Source organism: Oncorhynchus keta, chromosome 7 (genome assembly GCF_023373465.1).
Source record: "Oncorhynchus keta strain PuntledgeMale-10-30-2019 chromosome 7, Oket_V2, whole genome shotgun sequence".
Taxonomy (NCBI): domain Eukaryota; kingdom Metazoa; phylum Chordata; class Actinopteri; order Salmoniformes; family Salmonidae; genus Oncorhynchus; species Oncorhynchus keta.
Genome location: NC_068427.1, coordinates 56,122,147 through 56,139,360, shown reverse-complemented (window position 1 = coordinate 56,139,360; position 17,214 = coordinate 56,122,147). Strand labels below are relative to the sequence as shown.

Below are 17,214 nucleotides of genomic sequence, written 5' to 3'. Positions count from 1 at the left end.
AATCTCTTTATTCAAAGACTCAATCATGGACACTTACTGACAGTTGTGGCTGCAAATAGGGTACAAAAATTATTGGGCCCAGACAACAGCACAAAGGGCAAGAAGGTAGAGACAACAATACATTTTGTAGCAGCCTACCATGTTGTGTTGCTACCATGTTGTGTTGCTACCATGTTGTTGTCATGTAGTATTGCTACCATGCTGTGTTGTCATGTGTTGCTGCCATGCTATGTTGTTGTCTTAGGTCTCTCTTTGCACGCCCAATTTTTCAGTTTTTGATTTGTTAAAAAAGTTTGAAATATCCAATAAATGTCGTTCCACTTCATGATTGTGTCCCACTTGTTGTTGATTCTTCACAAAAAAATACAGTTTTATATCTTTATGTTTGAAGCCTGAAATGTGGCAAAAGGTCGCAAAGTTCAAGGGGGCCGAATACTTTCGCACGGCACTGTATGTACGGCAGGACCAAATGGGGAAGACAGGTAGGAGCAAGCCCATGTAATGCTTTGTAGGTTAGCAGTAAAACCTTGAAATCAGTCCTAGCCTTAACAGGAAACCAGTGTAGGGAGGCTAGCACTGGAGTAATATGATAGGTAGGAGCAAGCCCATGTAATGCTTTGTAGGTTAGCAGTAAAACCTTGAAATCAGTCCTAGCCTTAACAGGAAGCCAGTGTAGGGAGGCTAGCACTGGAGTAATATGATAGGTAGGAGCAAGCCCATGTAATGCTTTGTAGGTCAGCAGTAAAACCTTGAAATCAGTCCGAGCCTTAACAGGAAGCCAGTGTAGGGAGGCTAGCACTGGAGTAATATGATCAAATTATTTGGTTCTAGTCAGGATTCTAGAAGCTGTGTTTAGCACTATCTGAAGTGACAAAACCTGCCTGTTTTGCATGTTATTTTGGCATTAATACGTGTCACATATCAGTATCAATGTAAAAAATATTTTAAAAAATAAAGTAGAATGAGCTAATAAAGCCGCATACAAACATGGTCTCTTTTTTTGTTTTCTTGAGTAAAGCTGCTCCAAAATGCAGGTGAATCAGCCCGGCTCAGTGCTTTCTGTGGTGGTGGGGAAATAATGAGTATTTCACAGTGATTGGTTCAGTGTTCTGTCACTCATGGGGACACTACGTATGGTGCTGCCATAGAGTTACATGAGAAGTGCCCATCCAAAAAAGCCTCAAGGTCATTGGCCACAGAAAAAAAAGATGTCAAATCACGTTATATCTACAGTGGCTTTGATTGGACTGATCATGTCAACATCTTACATTCAAAATCTCATCATGAATATAATAATATATGCCATTTAGCGGACGCTTTTATCCAAAGCGACTTACAGTCATGTGTGCATACATTCTACGTATGGGTGGTCCCGGGAATCGAACCCACTACCCTGGCGTTACAAGCGCCATGCTCTACCAACTGAGCTACAGAAGGACCACAAGTGAATGAATCAAGTTGACAATCTACTGGCAAATCCCTTTTAGAAGAGAAATAATGATAGATAGATAAATAGAATGTATCGGTTCTTATCGGACATAAACATTACACGACACGGTGGAAATCGCAAATGTAAAAATAAGTGGATTGGAAGGAATCAGTGACAGTGCTTTATGGTCCCAAATCTGGTATTAAGGGGCTCTTTTCCAAGTTCAAAACATTCAATATTGGCCATACTGTCAATGAAGCATGCTTTGTGCCGTGCTCAAAACAACTGTTAACTCAGAACTGCGAAAACGTGAGTTCAGTGAGTTCAAGACAACTGGGAAGTTGGGAATAAACGAGCTCCGAAAATACATGTTGAACAGTCATCCAACTCAGAAATGTAAATCTGGCTTCTTTCTAGAGCTACGACCTGAAGATCAATGACGCCATCATGATTCGACCGTGTTTTTTCCCCCCGAGTTCCCAGTTGTTTTGAAATAAATCCAGAGAATACCAGACTTTAATGACAACATTTTCCCACGAAGGACCACCATGCCACCTTCCTGTTCAAGTGAGCACAGCACAACAAGGTGAGTCCAAAAATGTATTGTATGCTGCTGTATAAATGGTGTAATATGCCAGGGAGATATGTATACTGTAGCTAAGAAAGCAATACTAAGTGTATGTTGTGTAGGAAGCTGTCAGTAGCCCATATGCCTCACCCTAATAATTTGGTCTATTTTCACCTCTTAATTTATAATAATAATAATATATGCCATTTAGCAGACGCTTTTATCCAAAGCGACTTACAGTCATGTGTGCATACATTCTACGTATGGGTGGTCCCGGGGATCGAACCCACTACCCTGGCGTTACAAGCGCCATGCTCTACCAACTGAGCCACAGAAGGACCAATTTCACCTACTGTTCTGACTTGGTGGTGCACATGTAGCCTATAACCTGTTTTAGAGAAGTGACATCATTGAATATTGTAAGAGCTTTCATTGTCTGCTGATATGACACCTTTATTTATCCTACGGTTCTGACTTGGTGTACAGGGAGAACACTGTAAGAACGGCCCATTTTCTGAATTCTGTCGCTGTACGTTTTCAAAAGTGCTAAACAAATAGTTATATTGTCTACGTCCGTACGTCATGTCTTTATCAAAATTACGGATTGCCTCTTATCCGCTTGTCGTCCCCTTATGCCATAGTTTGTATATCTCAATTGTCATTAGAAACCATATTTGTTTAAGCAAGTCAGCCATATCAGCTATGTTTTTTTGAAAGGCAGTAAATTAGTCCGCTGATAGCCAGGTGTAGCAGTGGTAAGATGTTGGGACAGCTTTATACAGGCCCTAACAGTTTGTGGTCGCCGTTATAGTGAAATTCATGTCTTTTTTGGTGTTGTGCAGTGGTTTTGCTGGCATTTATCCCACTTATTTTATTTTTTGTCCCACCAAGATTGATATGCTAAAATCGCCACTGCCCGCTTCATATTTATTCATACTATGTTCCAGTTTCTTCCTTTTTCCCTTGTCCGCCATCTTCACGGCATCCGCAGTCCTTCAACGCAATCCTCCCCTCTCCCAGGCTGTGGATTAGTGTTTTCATCGGAGTTCCATATCTACACGGGATTGGCCAGGACAGCGGTGGAGGGGCGGGGTTAATGGTATTCTGGAATACAGTTTACGACGCCCATCTGGAATCCCACACCCAGGGTTGCCATATCCGCAGTTTTCAGTGAAATCGAGCAATTTTGAAAAAAGATGTTGCGGTTGAAAATGTATTGTTAACGGGTTGCCGGTTTTTGGGCTACTAAAGTGCAACGCGGCCGCCATGGCGTTTCTCAGGCAGGAGCAGGCTGTTGCTGAGTGAGTGGGTGGTGGGGAGGGCCGGATGGGTGTGTGTTTCTTGTTAGTGCACAGCAGCATGTAGTTTAGTCCACTATTGGCTAAATTGCTTGCTATTTAACTTGTCATAATGTGCAAGTGGACATTTTGAAATTGAGGTTTTTTACTCCCTCTCGTGCTTCTGTGATGAGGAAAAGTACTCAATGAAATTGACATTAAATATGGAGAATGATACATTTGCATCTGTTGGCCATCAAGTAGCCTATTTATATTCCATAGTTGGCAACCACTTGATTCATGGGTTGATGTTGAAATGACTATATAACTGGAGTCCTTGCAAATCTATTTGTGCCACTTGTGTAGCCTACCTGGAGCTGTCAAACACATTTAATAAATAGCCTGTAACTCCAGGTTGTTGTAGTCTTGTGTTATTGTTGTTGTTGTAACCTTGTTTAGTTCATTAAATTGGCAGTTATTAAAGCTCTATCACAGATTGACAGTAACAGTCAGTCAGATTAGGCTAAAGGTTTAAAAAAATAAGCTCTGGCTGTTGTTGACAAGCACATTTGGTTCATTTGCATATTCTTATTTAATTCAGTGATTGAAATGATGACCACATCCTCAGTAGTCTGTTCCAGCTGGCTATTGGGAAACACAAGTACTTCTTACCTCGAAATCGCCAAACTATTCATGTTGAATGAATGACTCTGTTAATTTGAGCTGCTGAAATCATCTTGTCAAGGCTACTGTAGACTATCTGATATGAGATGTAGACCTATCAGGGGCTACAGGCTAAATACATCTAACTAAGCAAACCATGGCAAAGTTGAATTCCAATCATAAACCCAGATTTTAGTATGTAGCCCATGCCTATTGAAATTAAATGGGCCATTTCTAACTGTTTGTAGTCTTAACATCTGGCACATATTAACGGCACAATTGTCAGAAAATAGCCTAACATTCAGGTTTTTTTATTCGTCAAAATGTTTCTTTCTCAGAGATTTCCTCTGTCCAACTTTCCTCATTCAAACTCTCTTGTCAGATGTATCTATAGTTATGCACATGCGTAAGTAATAAGTAATCCTTCTCACCCCCCCTTTTAAGATTTAGATGCACTATTGTAAAGTGACTGTTCTACTGGATGTCATAAGGTGAATGCACCAATTTGTAAGTCGCTCTGGATAAGAGCGTCTGCTAAATGACTTAAATGTAAATTATGTAAATGTAAATGGATTTATTTACAATTATAAACTTGGTTTGAGCCATGAATGCTGATTGGACAAAACCTGTGGTATATCAGACCGTATACAATGGGTATGACAAAAAACTACTTTTACATTGGTAACCAGTATAATAGCAATAAGGCACCCTGGGGGGTTGTGGTACATGGTCAATATATGGCTGTATCCAGGCACTCTACGTTGTGTCATGTTAAGAACAAATTTTATTTGTCACATGGGCCGAATACAACAGGTGTAGATCTTACAGTGAAATGCAGACTTACAAGCCCTTAACCAACAATGCAGTTTTAAGAAAAATGGCTAAAAAAAATATAGTAACAAATAATTAAAGAGCAGCAGTAAATAACAATAGTGGGGCTATATACAGGGGGTACCGGTACAGAGTCAATGTGGAGTCTATATACAGGGGGTACCGGTACAGAGTCAATGTGGAGGCTATATACAGGGGTACCAGTACAGAGTCAATGTGGAGGCTATATACAGGGGGTACCGGTACAGAGTCAATGTGTAGGCTATATACAGGGGTATTACGGTACAGAATCAATGTGGAGGCTATATACAGGGGTTTCGGTACAGAGTCAATGTGGAGGCTATATACAGGGGTACCGGTACAGAGTCAGTGTGGAGGCTATATACAGGGGGTACCGGTACAGAGTCAATGTGGAGGCTATATACAGGGGTACCGGTACAGAGTCAATGTGGAGGCTATATACAGGGGTACCGGTACAGAGTCAATGTGGAGACTATATACAGGGAGTACCGGTACAGAGTCAATGTGGAGGCTATATACAGGGGTACCGGCACAGAGTCCATGTGGAGGCTATATACAGGGGGTACCGGTACAGAGTCAATGTGGAGGCTATATACAGGGTGTACCGGTACAGAGTCAATGTGGAGGCTATATACAGGGGTACCGGTACAGAGTCCACGTGGAGGCTATATACAGGGGGTACCGGTACAGAGTCAATGTGCTGGGCACCGGTTAGTGGAGGTAATTAAGGTAAAATATATACATGTGAGTAGAGTTATTAAAATGACTATGCACAGATAATAACAGAGAGTAGCAGCAGTGTGGGGTGGCAATGCAAATAGTCTGGGTAGCTATTTGACAAGATGTTCAGTCGTCTTATGGCTTTGGGGTAGAATCTGTTTAGAAGCCTCTTGGACCTAGACTTGGTGCTCCGGTACCGCTTGCCATACGGTAGCAGAGAGAAGAGTATATGACTAGGGTGGCTGGAGTCTTTGACCATTTTTAGGGCCTTCCTCTGACACCGCCTGGTATAGAGGTCCTGGATTGCAGGAAGCTTGGCCCCAGTGATGTACTGGGCTGTTCACACTACCCTCTGTAGCGCCTTGCGGTCTGAGGCCAAGCAGTTGCAGTACCAGGCAGTAATGTAACCAGTCAGGATGCTCTCGATGGTGCAGCTGTAGAACCTTCATAGGATTTGAGTATCCATGCCAAATCTTTTCAGTCTCCTGAGGGGGAATAAGTTTTGTCATGCCCTGTTCACGACTGTCTTGGTGTGCTTTGACCATGTTAGTTTGTTGGTAATGTGGACACTAAGGAACTTGAAGCTCAACCTGCTCCACTACAGCCCATTCGATGAGATTGGGAGCATGCACTGTCCTCCTTTTCCTGTAGTCCACAATCACAAGTTTTGATCACATTGAGGGAGAGGTTGTTGTCCTGGCACCACACAGCCAGGTCTCTGACCTTCTTCCTTAATGCTGTCTCGTCGTTGTCGGTGATCAGGCCTATCACTATTGTGTCATCGGCAAACTTAATGATGATGTTGGAGTAGTCATGAGTGAACATGGAGTACAGGAGGGGACTGAGCACACACCCCTGAGGGGCCCCCGTGGCTGATGTTGTTACCTACCCTTACCACCAGGGGGCGGCCCGTCATGAAGTCCAGGATCCAGTTGCAGAGGGAGGTGTTAAGTCCCAGGGTCCTTAGCTTAGTGATGAGCTTTGAGTTCACTATGGTGTTGAACGTTGAGCTGTAGTCAATGAATAGCATTCTCACATAAGTGTTCCTTTTGTCCAGGTGGGAAAGTCTTGATTACTGCAACTCGCTGTTGGCTGGGCTCCCTGCCTGTGCCATTAAACCCCTACAACTCATCCAGAACGCCGCAGCCCGTCTGGTGTTCAACCTTCCCAAGTTCTCTCACGTCACCCCGCTCCTCCGCTCTCTCCACTGGCTTCCAGTTGAAGCTCGCATCCGCTACAAGACCATGGTGCTTGCCTACGGAGCTGTGAGGGGAACGGCACCTCAGTACCTCCAGGCTCTGATCAGGCCCTACACCCAAACAAGGGCACTGCGTTCATCCACCTCTGGCCTGCTCGCCTCCCTACCACTGAGGAAGTACAGTTCCCGCTCAGCCCAGTCAAAACTGTTCGCTGCTCTGGCCCCACAATGGTGGAACAAACTCCCTCACGACGCCAGGACAGCGGAGTCAATCACCACCTTCCGGAGACACCTGAAACCCCACCTCTTCAAGGAATACCTAGGATAGGGTAAGTAATCCTTCTCACCCCCCTAAAAAGATTTAGATGCACTATTGTAAAGTGGCTGTTCCACTGGATGTCATAAGGTGTATGCACCAATTTGTAAGTCGCTCTGGATAAGAGCGTCTGCTAAATGACTTAAATGTAAATGACTTAAATGTAAAGGGCAGTGTGGAGTGCAATAGAGATTGCATCATCTGTGGATCTGTTGGGCGGTATGCAAATTGGAGTGGGTCTAGGGTTTCTGGGATAATGGTGTTGATGTGAGCCATGGCCAGCCTTTCAAAGCACTTCATGGCTACAGATGTGAGTGCTACATGTCGGTTGTCATTTAGGTAGGTTACTTTAGTGTTCTTGGGCACAGGCACTAATGGTGGTCGGCATGAAACTAGTTGGTATTACAGACTCAGTGAGGGAGAGGTTAAAAATGTCAGTTAAGACACTTGCCATTTGGTCAGCGAATGCTAGGAGTTCACATCCTGATAATCTGTATGGCCCTGCGGCCTTGTGATTGTTGACTTGTTTAAAGGTCATTGGTTGCGGAGAGCTTGATCACACAGTTATCCAGAACAGCTGATGCTCTCATGCATGTTTCAGTGTTACTTGCCTTGAAGTGAGCATAGAAGAAATTTAGCTCGTCTGGCAGGCTTGTGTCACTGGGCAGCTCTCAACTATGCTTCCCTTTGTAGTCTATAGTAGTTTGCAAGCCGACGCTTGTCGGAGCCGGTGTAGTATGATTCAATCTTAGCCCACGCTATGCCTGTTTGATGGAGGAGGAGGACATAGCGGGATTTCTAAGAAGCTTCCGGGTTAGAGTCCCGCTCCTTGAAAGCGGCAGCTCTTGCCTTTAGCTCAGTGAGGATGTTGCCTGTAATCCATGGCTTCTGGTTGGGGTATGTACTTACAGTCACTGTGGGGACGACATCATCGATGCACTTATTGATAAAGACAGTGACTGATGTGGTGTACTCCTCAATGCCATCAGAAGAATTGCGGAACATATTCCAGTCTGTGTAAAACAGTCCTGTAGCTTAGCATTTGCAGGAGGATGGTATTATGTTCAGATTTGCCAAATGGAGGGTGAGGGAGAGCTTTGTACGCGTCTCTGTGTGTGTGGAGTAAAGGTGGTCTAGATTTTTTCTCTCTCTGGTTGCACATTTGGTAAAACTGATTTTATGTTTGCCTGCATTAAAGTCCCTGGCCACTAGGAGCGCCACCTCTGGATGAGTGTCTTCCTGTTTGCTTATGGCCCTATACAGCTCATTGAGTGCGGTCTTAGTGCCAGCATCAGTCTGTGGTGGTATGTAGACAGCTACGAAAACTACAGATGAAAACTCTCTAGGTAGATAGCTTGGTCTACAGCTTATCATGAGATACTTTACCTCAGGCGAGCAGAACCTCGACTTCCTTAGATATCGTTCACCAGCTGTTGTTTACAAATATACATAGACAGCCACCCCTTGTCTAACCAGAGGCTGCTGTTCTGTCATGCAGATACAGTGTATAACCTGCCAGCCTGCCTAGGATATATGTGCTTTTAGTTCGTCCAATTTATTATCCAGTGATTGTATGCTGGCCAATGGAACGGATGGCAAAGGCAGATTAGCCACTTGTCAGTGGATCCTCACAAGGCACCCCATCTCTTTCCGCGATGGTGCTGTCCTCGTGCCTTATTGTTTAATCACTCCACGTTGGGTCATGTCAAGAACAGCCCTTAGCACCGAACCCCGTCATGCCTTATTGCTTATTCAGAGCAGTCAAATTAGTTCGATCATCCACTGATAGAAAATTATCTGGGCAGTTTAATAAGGGTAAATTATCTTTTCTCTTGCGACATAATCAAATTAGTCTATTAAGTCATGTCTTAGTTCGCAATAATTATTATTTTGATGTAAACCAAATTTTGCGTTACAAGTTACGTCGGTAATTACAAGTTACGATATTCCTTCTTTATTGGCTCGGTAAAATTATGGGATAATTGTTTATTGTATAAATGTGGCAACTCCTCTCTTCCCGTGGAAAAAAAATATGTTTATTTTTAGTCCTTTTGTGCTGGTTTTGTACGGTCAATGGGATACAAATGTTGTGGTCCTGGCAACCCTGCCTACATCGGTGAACAGCGTAGTGGTGTGGAACCAACGTCTATCGAAGGGGTGTCGGATAAAATAACTACACACGAAAATAACACAACTACTATACCTCAGTTTCGGTGGTAAACCATTTTAAGGTAAGGCATATTGTCTTTGAGTGTAAATGCAAACGTTTTCCACGCCGCGGGTATTTGTTTAGACAAAAGAACAGATATCTATCTGGGTGTGATGTGATTTAAATGGAAAACATTGCCCCTTACGTTCGTTTCTCCGCTACCATTTAATGCTGATACAATCTACTGTAAACCTTTTGTCTGATGCATTGATGCATAATGTGGCCTCCATGTTGAAAATGTACTTATGTTGTAATGGTGGGTTTTCACGGCTCCATCGTTGTCAAAGCCGTGGTGAGGTTACATTAGTACATTGGTAGGGTAAACGTGATCCACTGCAGAAAATGGTGTCGACGCGGACAACCCATTCATTCATTAAATTATATGAAATGTAGTTTTCTATGCCTATATACATTTGCAATGGTATTGTCAATGTGCATATAAATCGATACGAAAAATACATGTATTCAATTAAATAATGCAGTAACATGAAGTGTAACCTAACCCCAGTGTTATTACTGAATGCATTACAGTGGCAGAAATATATTCGAAGCATTCCTAAAATTCTGACTGTTTCTTTCCTTTGTACAATTCTGTCAGTGCTTTCCTCCTGGGAATACCTGCTCTCACACAGAATGGACACATGTAGGCAGCATTGTTTCCCAAGTGATCATTAGTCCCAGGCCAGTCAGGAGGTAAGGCCCAGAGAGGTGCCCCAGTCAGGAGGTAAGGCCTAGAGAGGTGTCTTTCCCCTTAGTCAGTCAGTATGGCCCAGGCGGAGGCCCAGCCCAGTGGGGATAACAGCCCCCAGCTCATCTCCCTCCAGTCGGAGAGGTCAGAGGCATCAGGGAATCACGCAGAGGTGGGCTCCGCCAACCGGAGGAAGAGGAGAAGGAAGGAGCCCAGACCTGAGTCCATCATTGTGTATCGCTCAGACAATGAGAGGGGGCCCGGGGAGGAGCAGGTGGGAGAGGAGGGAGGTGCTGAGAGGAGCACCGAGGAGGGGGCCAAGTTCCTCAACACACCCACCGGCGAAGGTGAGACATCAGTGGTGTGGTACGACAGGTGTATCGTTGGGTTGTTTCCATAACATAGCAGATATCTGACATGTCGTTCCCACTACAATATGTTTAGCTGCCTCGTCCCTCTGATAGCAAGCCATTCTGAAATTTATTTGGTGAACTGTGCTGTGTATGTTTTTGTATTCTGTCTTACTAGTGTCATCTTGTTGTTGTTTTTTGTCTCCAGGAGGCTGGAGCTTACTAGTGTCATAATGTTGTTGTTGTTTATCTCCAGGAGGCCGGAGCTTACTAGTGTCATCATGTTGTTGTTGTTGTTTATCTCCAGGAGGCTGGAGCTTACTAATGTCATAATGTTGTTGTTGTTGTTTATCTCCAGGAGGCTGGAGCTTACTAGTGTCATCATGTTGTTGTTGTTGTTTATCTCCAGGAGGCTGGAGCTTACTAGTGTCATCATGTTGTTGTTGTTTATCTCCAGGAGGCTGGAGCTTACTAGTGTCATCATGTTGTTGTTGTTTATCTCCAGGAGGCTGGAGCTTACTAGTGTCATCATGTTGTTGTTGTTTATCTCCAGGAGGCTGGAGCATACTAGTGTCATCATGTTGTTGTTGTTTATCTCCAGGAGGTTGGAGCTTACTAATGTCATAATGTTGTTGTTGTTGTTTATCTCCAGGAGGTTGGAGCTTACTAATGTCATAATGTTGTTGTTGTTGTTTATCTCCAGGAGGTTGGAGCTTACTAATGTCATAATGTTGTTGTTGTTGTTTATCTCCAGGAGGTTGGAGCATACTAGTGTCATCATGTTGTTGTTGTTTATCTCCAGGAGGTTGGAGCTTACCAATGTCATAATGTTGTTGTTGTTGTTTATCTCCAGGAGGTTGGAGCATACTAGTGTCATCATGTTGTTGTTGTTTATCTCCAGGAGGTTGGAGCTTACCAATGTCATAATGTTGTTGTTGTTGTTTATCTCCAGGAGGCTGGAGCTTACTAGTGTCATTGTTGTTGTTGTTGTTTGTCTTCAGGAGGCTGGAGCTTACTAATGTCATCATGTTGTTGTTGTTGTTGTTTGTCTCCAGAAGGTTGGAGCTTACTAGTGTCATGTTGTTGTTGTTTATCTCCAGGAGGCTGGAGCTTACTAGTGTCATTGTTGTTGTTGTTGTTTGTCTTCAGGAGGCTGGAGCTTACTAATGTCATCATGTTGTTGTTGTTGTTGTTTGTCTCCAGAAGGTTGGAGCTTACTAGTGTCATGTTGTTGTTGTTTATCTCCAGGAGGCTGGCGCTTACTAGTGTCATCATGTTGTTGTTGTTTATCTCCAGGAGGCTGGAGCTTACTAGTGTCATGTTGTTTGTCTTCAGGAGGCTGGAGCTTACTAGTGTCATCATGTTGTTGTTGTTGTTTATCTCCAGGAGGCTGGAGCTTACTAGTGTCATCATGTTGTTGTTGTTTATCTCCAGGAGGCTGGAGCTTACTAGTGTCATCATGTTGTTGTTTATCTCCAGGAGGCTGGAGCTTACTAGTGTCATCATGTTGTTGTTGTTGTTTATCTCCAGGAGGCTGGAGCTTACTAATGTCATAATGTTGTTGTTGTTGTTTATCTCCAGGAGGCTGGAGCTTACTAATGTCATAATGTTGTTGTTGTTGTTTGTCTCCAGGAGGCCGGAGCTTACTAGTGTCATAATGTTGTTGTTGTTGTTTGTCTCCAGGAGGCCGGAGCTTACTAATGTCATAATGTTGTTGTTGTTGTTTATCTCCAGGAGGCTGGAGCTTACTAGTGTCATCATGTTGTTGTTGTTTATCTCCAGGAGGCTGGAGCTTACTAGTGTCATCATGTTGTTGTTGTTTATCTCCAGGAGGCTGGAGCTTACTAGTGTCATCATGTTGTTGTTGTTTATCTCCAGGAGGCTGGAGCTTACTAGTGTCATCGTTGTTGTTGTTTGTCTTCAGGAGGCTGGAGCATACTAGTGTCATCATGTTGTTGTTGTTGTTGTTTGTCTCCAGGAGGCTGGAGCTTACTAGTGTCATCATGTTGTTGTTGTTGTTTGTCTCCAGGAGGCTGGAGCTTACTCGTGTCATCATGTTGTTGTTGTTGTTTGTCTCCAGGAGGTTGGAGCATACTAGTGTCATGTTGTTGTTGTTTATCTCCAGGAGGCTGGAGCTTACTAGTGTCATCATGTTGTTGTTGTTTGTCTCCAGGAGGTTGGAGCATACTAGTGTCATGTTGTTGTTGTTTATCTCCAGGAGGCTGGAGCTTACTAGTGTCATCATGTTGTTGTTAATCTCCAGGAGGTTGGAGCTTACTAGTGTCATCATGTTGCTGTTGTTTGTCTTCAGGAGGCTGGAGCTTACTAGTGTCATGTTGTTGTTGTTTATCTCCAGGAGGCTGGAGCTTACTAGTGTCATCATGTTGTTGTTGTTTGTCTCCAGGAGGCTGGAGCTTACTAGTGTCATCATGTTGTTGTTGTTGTTGTTTGTCTCCAGGAGGCTGGAGCTTACTAGTGTCATCATGTTGTTGTTGTTGTTTGTCTCCAGGAGGCTGGAGCTTACTCGTGTCATCATGTTGTTGTTGTTGTTTGTCTCCAGGAGGTTGGAGCATACTAGTGTCATAATGTTGTTGTTTGTCTCCAGGAGGCTGGAGCTTACTAGTGTCATTATGTTGTTGTTGTTGTTTATCTCCAGGAGGCTGGAGCTTACTAGTGTCATCATGTTGCTGTTGTTTGTCTCCAGGAGGCTGGAGCTTACTAGTGTCATCTTGTTGTTGTTTATCTCCAGGAGGCTGGAGCTTACTAGTGTCTTCATGTTGTTGTTGTTGTTTGTCTTCAGGAGGCTGGAGCTTACTAGTGTCATCATGTTGTTGTTTGTCTCCAGGAGGCTGGAGCTTACTAGTGTCATCATGTTGTTGTTGTTTGTCTCCAGGAGGCTGGAGCTTACTAGTGTCATCATGTTGTTGTTGTTGTTGTTTATCTCCAGGAGGCTGGAGCTTACTAGTGTCATCATGTTGTTGTTGTTTGTCTCCAGGAGGCTGGAGCTTACTAGTGTCATCATGTTGTTGTTGTTGTTTATCTCCAGGAGGCTGGAGCTTACTAGTGTCATCATGTTGTTGTTGTTGTTTATCTCCAGGAGGCTGGAGCTTACTAGTGTCTTCATGTTGTTGTTGTTGTTTATCTCCAGGAGGCTGGAGCTTACTAGTGTCATCATGTTGTTGTTGTTGTTTGTCTTCAGGAGGCTGGAGCTTACTAGTGTCATGTTGTTGTTGTTTATCTCCAGGAGGCTGGAGCTTACTAGTGTCATCATGTTGTTGTTGTTTGTCTCCAGGAGGCTGGAGCTTACTAGTGTCATCATGTTGTTGTTGTTGTTGTTTGTCTCCAGGAGGCTGGAGCTTACTAGTGTCATCATGTTGTTGTTGTTGTTTGTCTCCAGGAGGCTGGAGCTTACTCGTGTCATCATGTTGTTGTTGTTGTTTGTCTCCAGGAGGTTGGAGCTTACTAGTGTCATCATGTTGTTGTTGTTGTTTGTCTCCAGGAGGCTGGAGCTTACTCGTGTCATCATGTTGTTGTTGTTGTTTGTCTCCAGGAGGCTGGAGCTTACTAGTGTCATAATGTTGTTGTTTGTCTCCAGGAGGCTGGAGCTTACTAGTGTCATAATGTTGTTGTTTGTCTCCAGGATGCTGGAGCTTACTAGTGTCATAATGTTGTTGTTGTTGTTTATCTCCAGGAGGCTGGCGCTTACTAGTGTCATCATGTTGCTGTTGTTTGTCTCCAGGAGGCTGGAGCTTACTAGTGTCATCATGTTGTTGTTAATCTCCAGGAGGTTGGAGCTTACTAGTGTCATCATGTTGCTGTTGTTTGTCTCCAGGATGCTGGAGCTTACTAGTGTCATTATGTTGTTGTTGTTGTTTATCTCCAGGAGGCTGGAGCTTACTAGTGTCATCATGTTGCTGTTGTTTGTCTCCAGGAGGCTGGAGCTTACTAGTGTCATCATGTTGCTGTTGTTTGTCTCCAGGAGGCTGGAGCTTACTAGTGTCATCTTGTTGTTGTTTATCTCCAGGAGGCTGGAGCTTACTAGTGTCATCATGTTGCTGTTGTTTGTCTCCAGGAGGCTGGAGCTTACTAGTGTCATAATGTTGTTGTTGTTGTTTATCTCCAGGAGGCCGGAGCTTACTAATGTCATAATGTTGTTGTTGTTGTTTATCTCCAGGAGTCTGGAGCTTACTAGTGTCATCTTGTTGTTGTTTATCTCCAGGAGGCTGGAGCTTACTAGTGTCATCATGTTGCTGTTGTTTGTCTCCAGGAGGCTGGAGATTACTAGTGTCTTCATGTTGCTGTTGTTGTTTGTCTCCAGGAGGCTGGAGCTTCCTAGTGTCATAATGTTGCTGTTGTTTGTCTCCAGGAGGCTGGAGCTTCCTAGTGTCATAATGTTGCTGTTGTTTATCTCCAGGAGGCTGGAGCTTCCTAGTGTCATAATGTTGCTGTTGTTTGTCTCCAGGAGGCTGGAGCTTACTAGTGTCATAATGTTGTTGTTGTTGTTTATCTCCAGGAGGCTGGAGCTTACTAGTGTCATCATGTTGTTGTTGTTGTTTATCTCCAGGAGGCTGGAGCTTACTAGTGTCATAATGTTGTTGTTGTTGTTTATCTCCAGGAGGCCGGAGCTTACTAATGTCATAATGTTGTTGTTGTTGTTTATCTCCAGGAGGCCAGAGCTTACTAATGTCATAATGTTGTTGTTGTTGTTTATCTCCAGGAGGCCAGAGCTTACTAATGTCATAATGTTGTTGTTGTTGTTTATCTCCAGGAGGCCGGAGCTTACTAATGTCATAATGTTGTTGTTGTTGTTTATCTCCAGGAGGCTGGAGCTTACTAGTGTCATGATGTTGTTGTTGTTGTTGTTTATCTCCAGGAGGCCGGAGCTTACTAATGTCATAATGTTGTTGTTGTTGTTTGTCTCCAGGAGGCTGGAGCGACAGGAGCATGCCCCCAGACAGCCGTTATGTGACCTTGACCGGCACCATCACCAGGGGGAAGAAGAAGGGTCAGGTGGTAGACATCCACGTTACTCTAACAGAGAGAGAACTCCGGGACATGGCCCTCTCTAAAGAACGTCTGGACGCCGAGTGTGAGAGGGGGCAGGGCTCCAAGTGTTCCTGTGGCTTGGGGTTCTTTCAGGGCCCCCATGTGATCCTCTGGAGCCTATTGTGTGCTCCCCTGGTGTTCCTTGTCGCCTTCATCACATCGTTTTACTATGGAACGCTCACCTGGTACAACGTGTTCCTGGTCTACAACGAGGAGAGAACATTCTGGCACAAGATTACCATCTGCCCCTTCCTCATCATCTTCTACCCCATGCTGATCATGCCCATGGCCCTGTCCCTGGCTCTGTACTCCACCCTGGCGCAGGTCTCCTGGGTCTTTAGTGAGTGGTGGCTGTCTGTCCGCGACCTGGAGAAGGGGTTTTGTGGCTGGGCCTGTGGGAAGCTGGGGCTGGAGGACTGTTCTCCATATAGTATCGTGGAGCTGCTGGACTCTGACAACTTCTCAGGAAGCATGCAAGGGAATAACAAGGCCCCCGGCGAGGATGCTCAGACGTCCTCTGTGTGAGACTGGGTTGTATTCACTAGGAAGCAAACGGGTCGAAAACAGGTTAGAACGACCTGAACTTATCCGTTAATAAGAAACACTTTTTGCAATGGTGTACCCACTAATGAATATAACCCTGGACTGGCATCATGGACACAAACACACAAACTGGCATAGTTGTCATACTTTCACATTTTTCGATACCATCAAAAAAGCCGGTTATTGTTTTTAACTTACACTTCTTACTAATTTATCTAACCTCGCATTCTTACTGGTTGTTATTGAAGTGAGCTCTGTGTTTACTGGGCCAATCACCATGTTGTTATGTTTAAAATGGTCTTATTTATTTGAATATTTCAACCACTAGCTAGTTTAGTTGTAAGTGTTGTCAACGGATGTTTTGTATCATAGGACGGACGGGCTATTCAAATATGTTTAAATTAAATATACTGCAACATGAGGGTCGCTACAATACTGCCTAAAGTTTACTGTAGGGAGGATCAAACACAAGACCTATCTATCAAACATATTGATAGATTTCTGTTGAAAAACTGTTGCACTGAAATCCTCGATAGGACGGGCAGGAAGTGACCTTTTATATCTAATGTACTGTACCCGCATGAAGTAATACTTGACCTTTCTCTCTTTCGGGTTGAAGAGATCACATTTTAAACTGTGGCAGGGTGGAAGGAACTCTGGGGTGTTCATTCAGCAGACAAGAATGTAGAATTAAGTTTTGAAGGATCTAAAAAGGATTTTGGTCAGTACCTCTGTTCTCTATATAAAGGTTCACCTGTGTGTGGTGTTCACTCACTCTTCACATCATGTTTGTTGCTCACCATGAGATAAAATGTATGGAAATAAAACCTGAATCATTTTCACAGTTAAAAAGTGGGGTCATTTTGTCGCGTTTTATCGTTCTATCTTTATGATGATTAGGTACCACTACATGACCAAAAGTTTGTGGACTCCGGCTCGTTTAACATCCCATGGACCCCTGCTCGTTTAACATCCCATGGACCCCTGCTCGTTTAACATCCCATGGACCCCTGCTCGTTTACCATCCCATGGACCCCTGCTCGTTTAACATCCCATGGACCCCTGCTCGTTTACCATCCCATGGACCCCTGCTCGTTTAACATCCCATGGACCCCTGCTCGTTTAACATCCCATGGACCCCTGCTCGTTTACCATCCCATGGACCCCTGCTCGTTTAACATCCCATGGACCCCTGCTGGTTTACCATCCCATGGACCCCTGCTCGTTTACCATCCCATGGACCCCTGCTCGTTTACCATCCCATGGACCCCTGCTCGTTTACCATCCCATGGACCCCTGCTCGTTTACCATCCCATGGACCCCTGCTCGTTTACCATCCCATGGACCCCTGCTCG

The 17,214-nt window shown here is 44.2% G+C and overlaps 1 protein-coding gene across 2 annotated transcripts; it reads left to right on the top strand.

Annotated features, from left to right (window-relative positions):
- Positions 1-8,085: 8,085 nt before the first annotated feature.
- tmem169b (transmembrane protein 169b) lies at positions 8,086-16,711 on the top strand. Of its 2 annotated transcripts, XM_052523298.1 has the most exons (4): positions 8,086-9,254; positions 9,831-9,940; positions 9,972-10,267; positions 15,195-16,711. In XM_052523298.1, the coding sequence occupies exons 3-4, from the start codon at positions 9,997-9,999 to the stop codon at positions 15,839-15,841; spliced, it is 918 nt and encodes a 305-aa protein (XP_052379258.1). In that variant the 5' UTR covers positions 8,086-9,254; positions 9,831-9,940; positions 9,972-9,996; the 3' UTR covers positions 15,842-16,711. The 2 variants fall into 2 exon arrangements, with proteins under 2 accessions (XP_052379258.1, XP_035630046.1); XM_035774153.2 differs by having other exon boundaries at positions 8,089-9,254; positions 9,831-10,267.
- The last annotated feature ends 503 nt before the right edge of the window (positions 16,712-17,214 follow it).

Bases quoted from the DNA above. Each gene is read 5' to 3' on its own strand.
- tmem169b (XM_052523298.1), top strand. From the start codon at position 9,997: ATGGCCCAGGCGGAGGCCCAGCCCAGTGGGGATAACAGCCCCCAGCTC. The intron at 10,268-15,194 runs GTGAGACATCAG...GTTTGTCTCCAG, and splicing joins CAACACACCCACCGGCGAAG to GAGGCTGGAGCGACAGGAGC.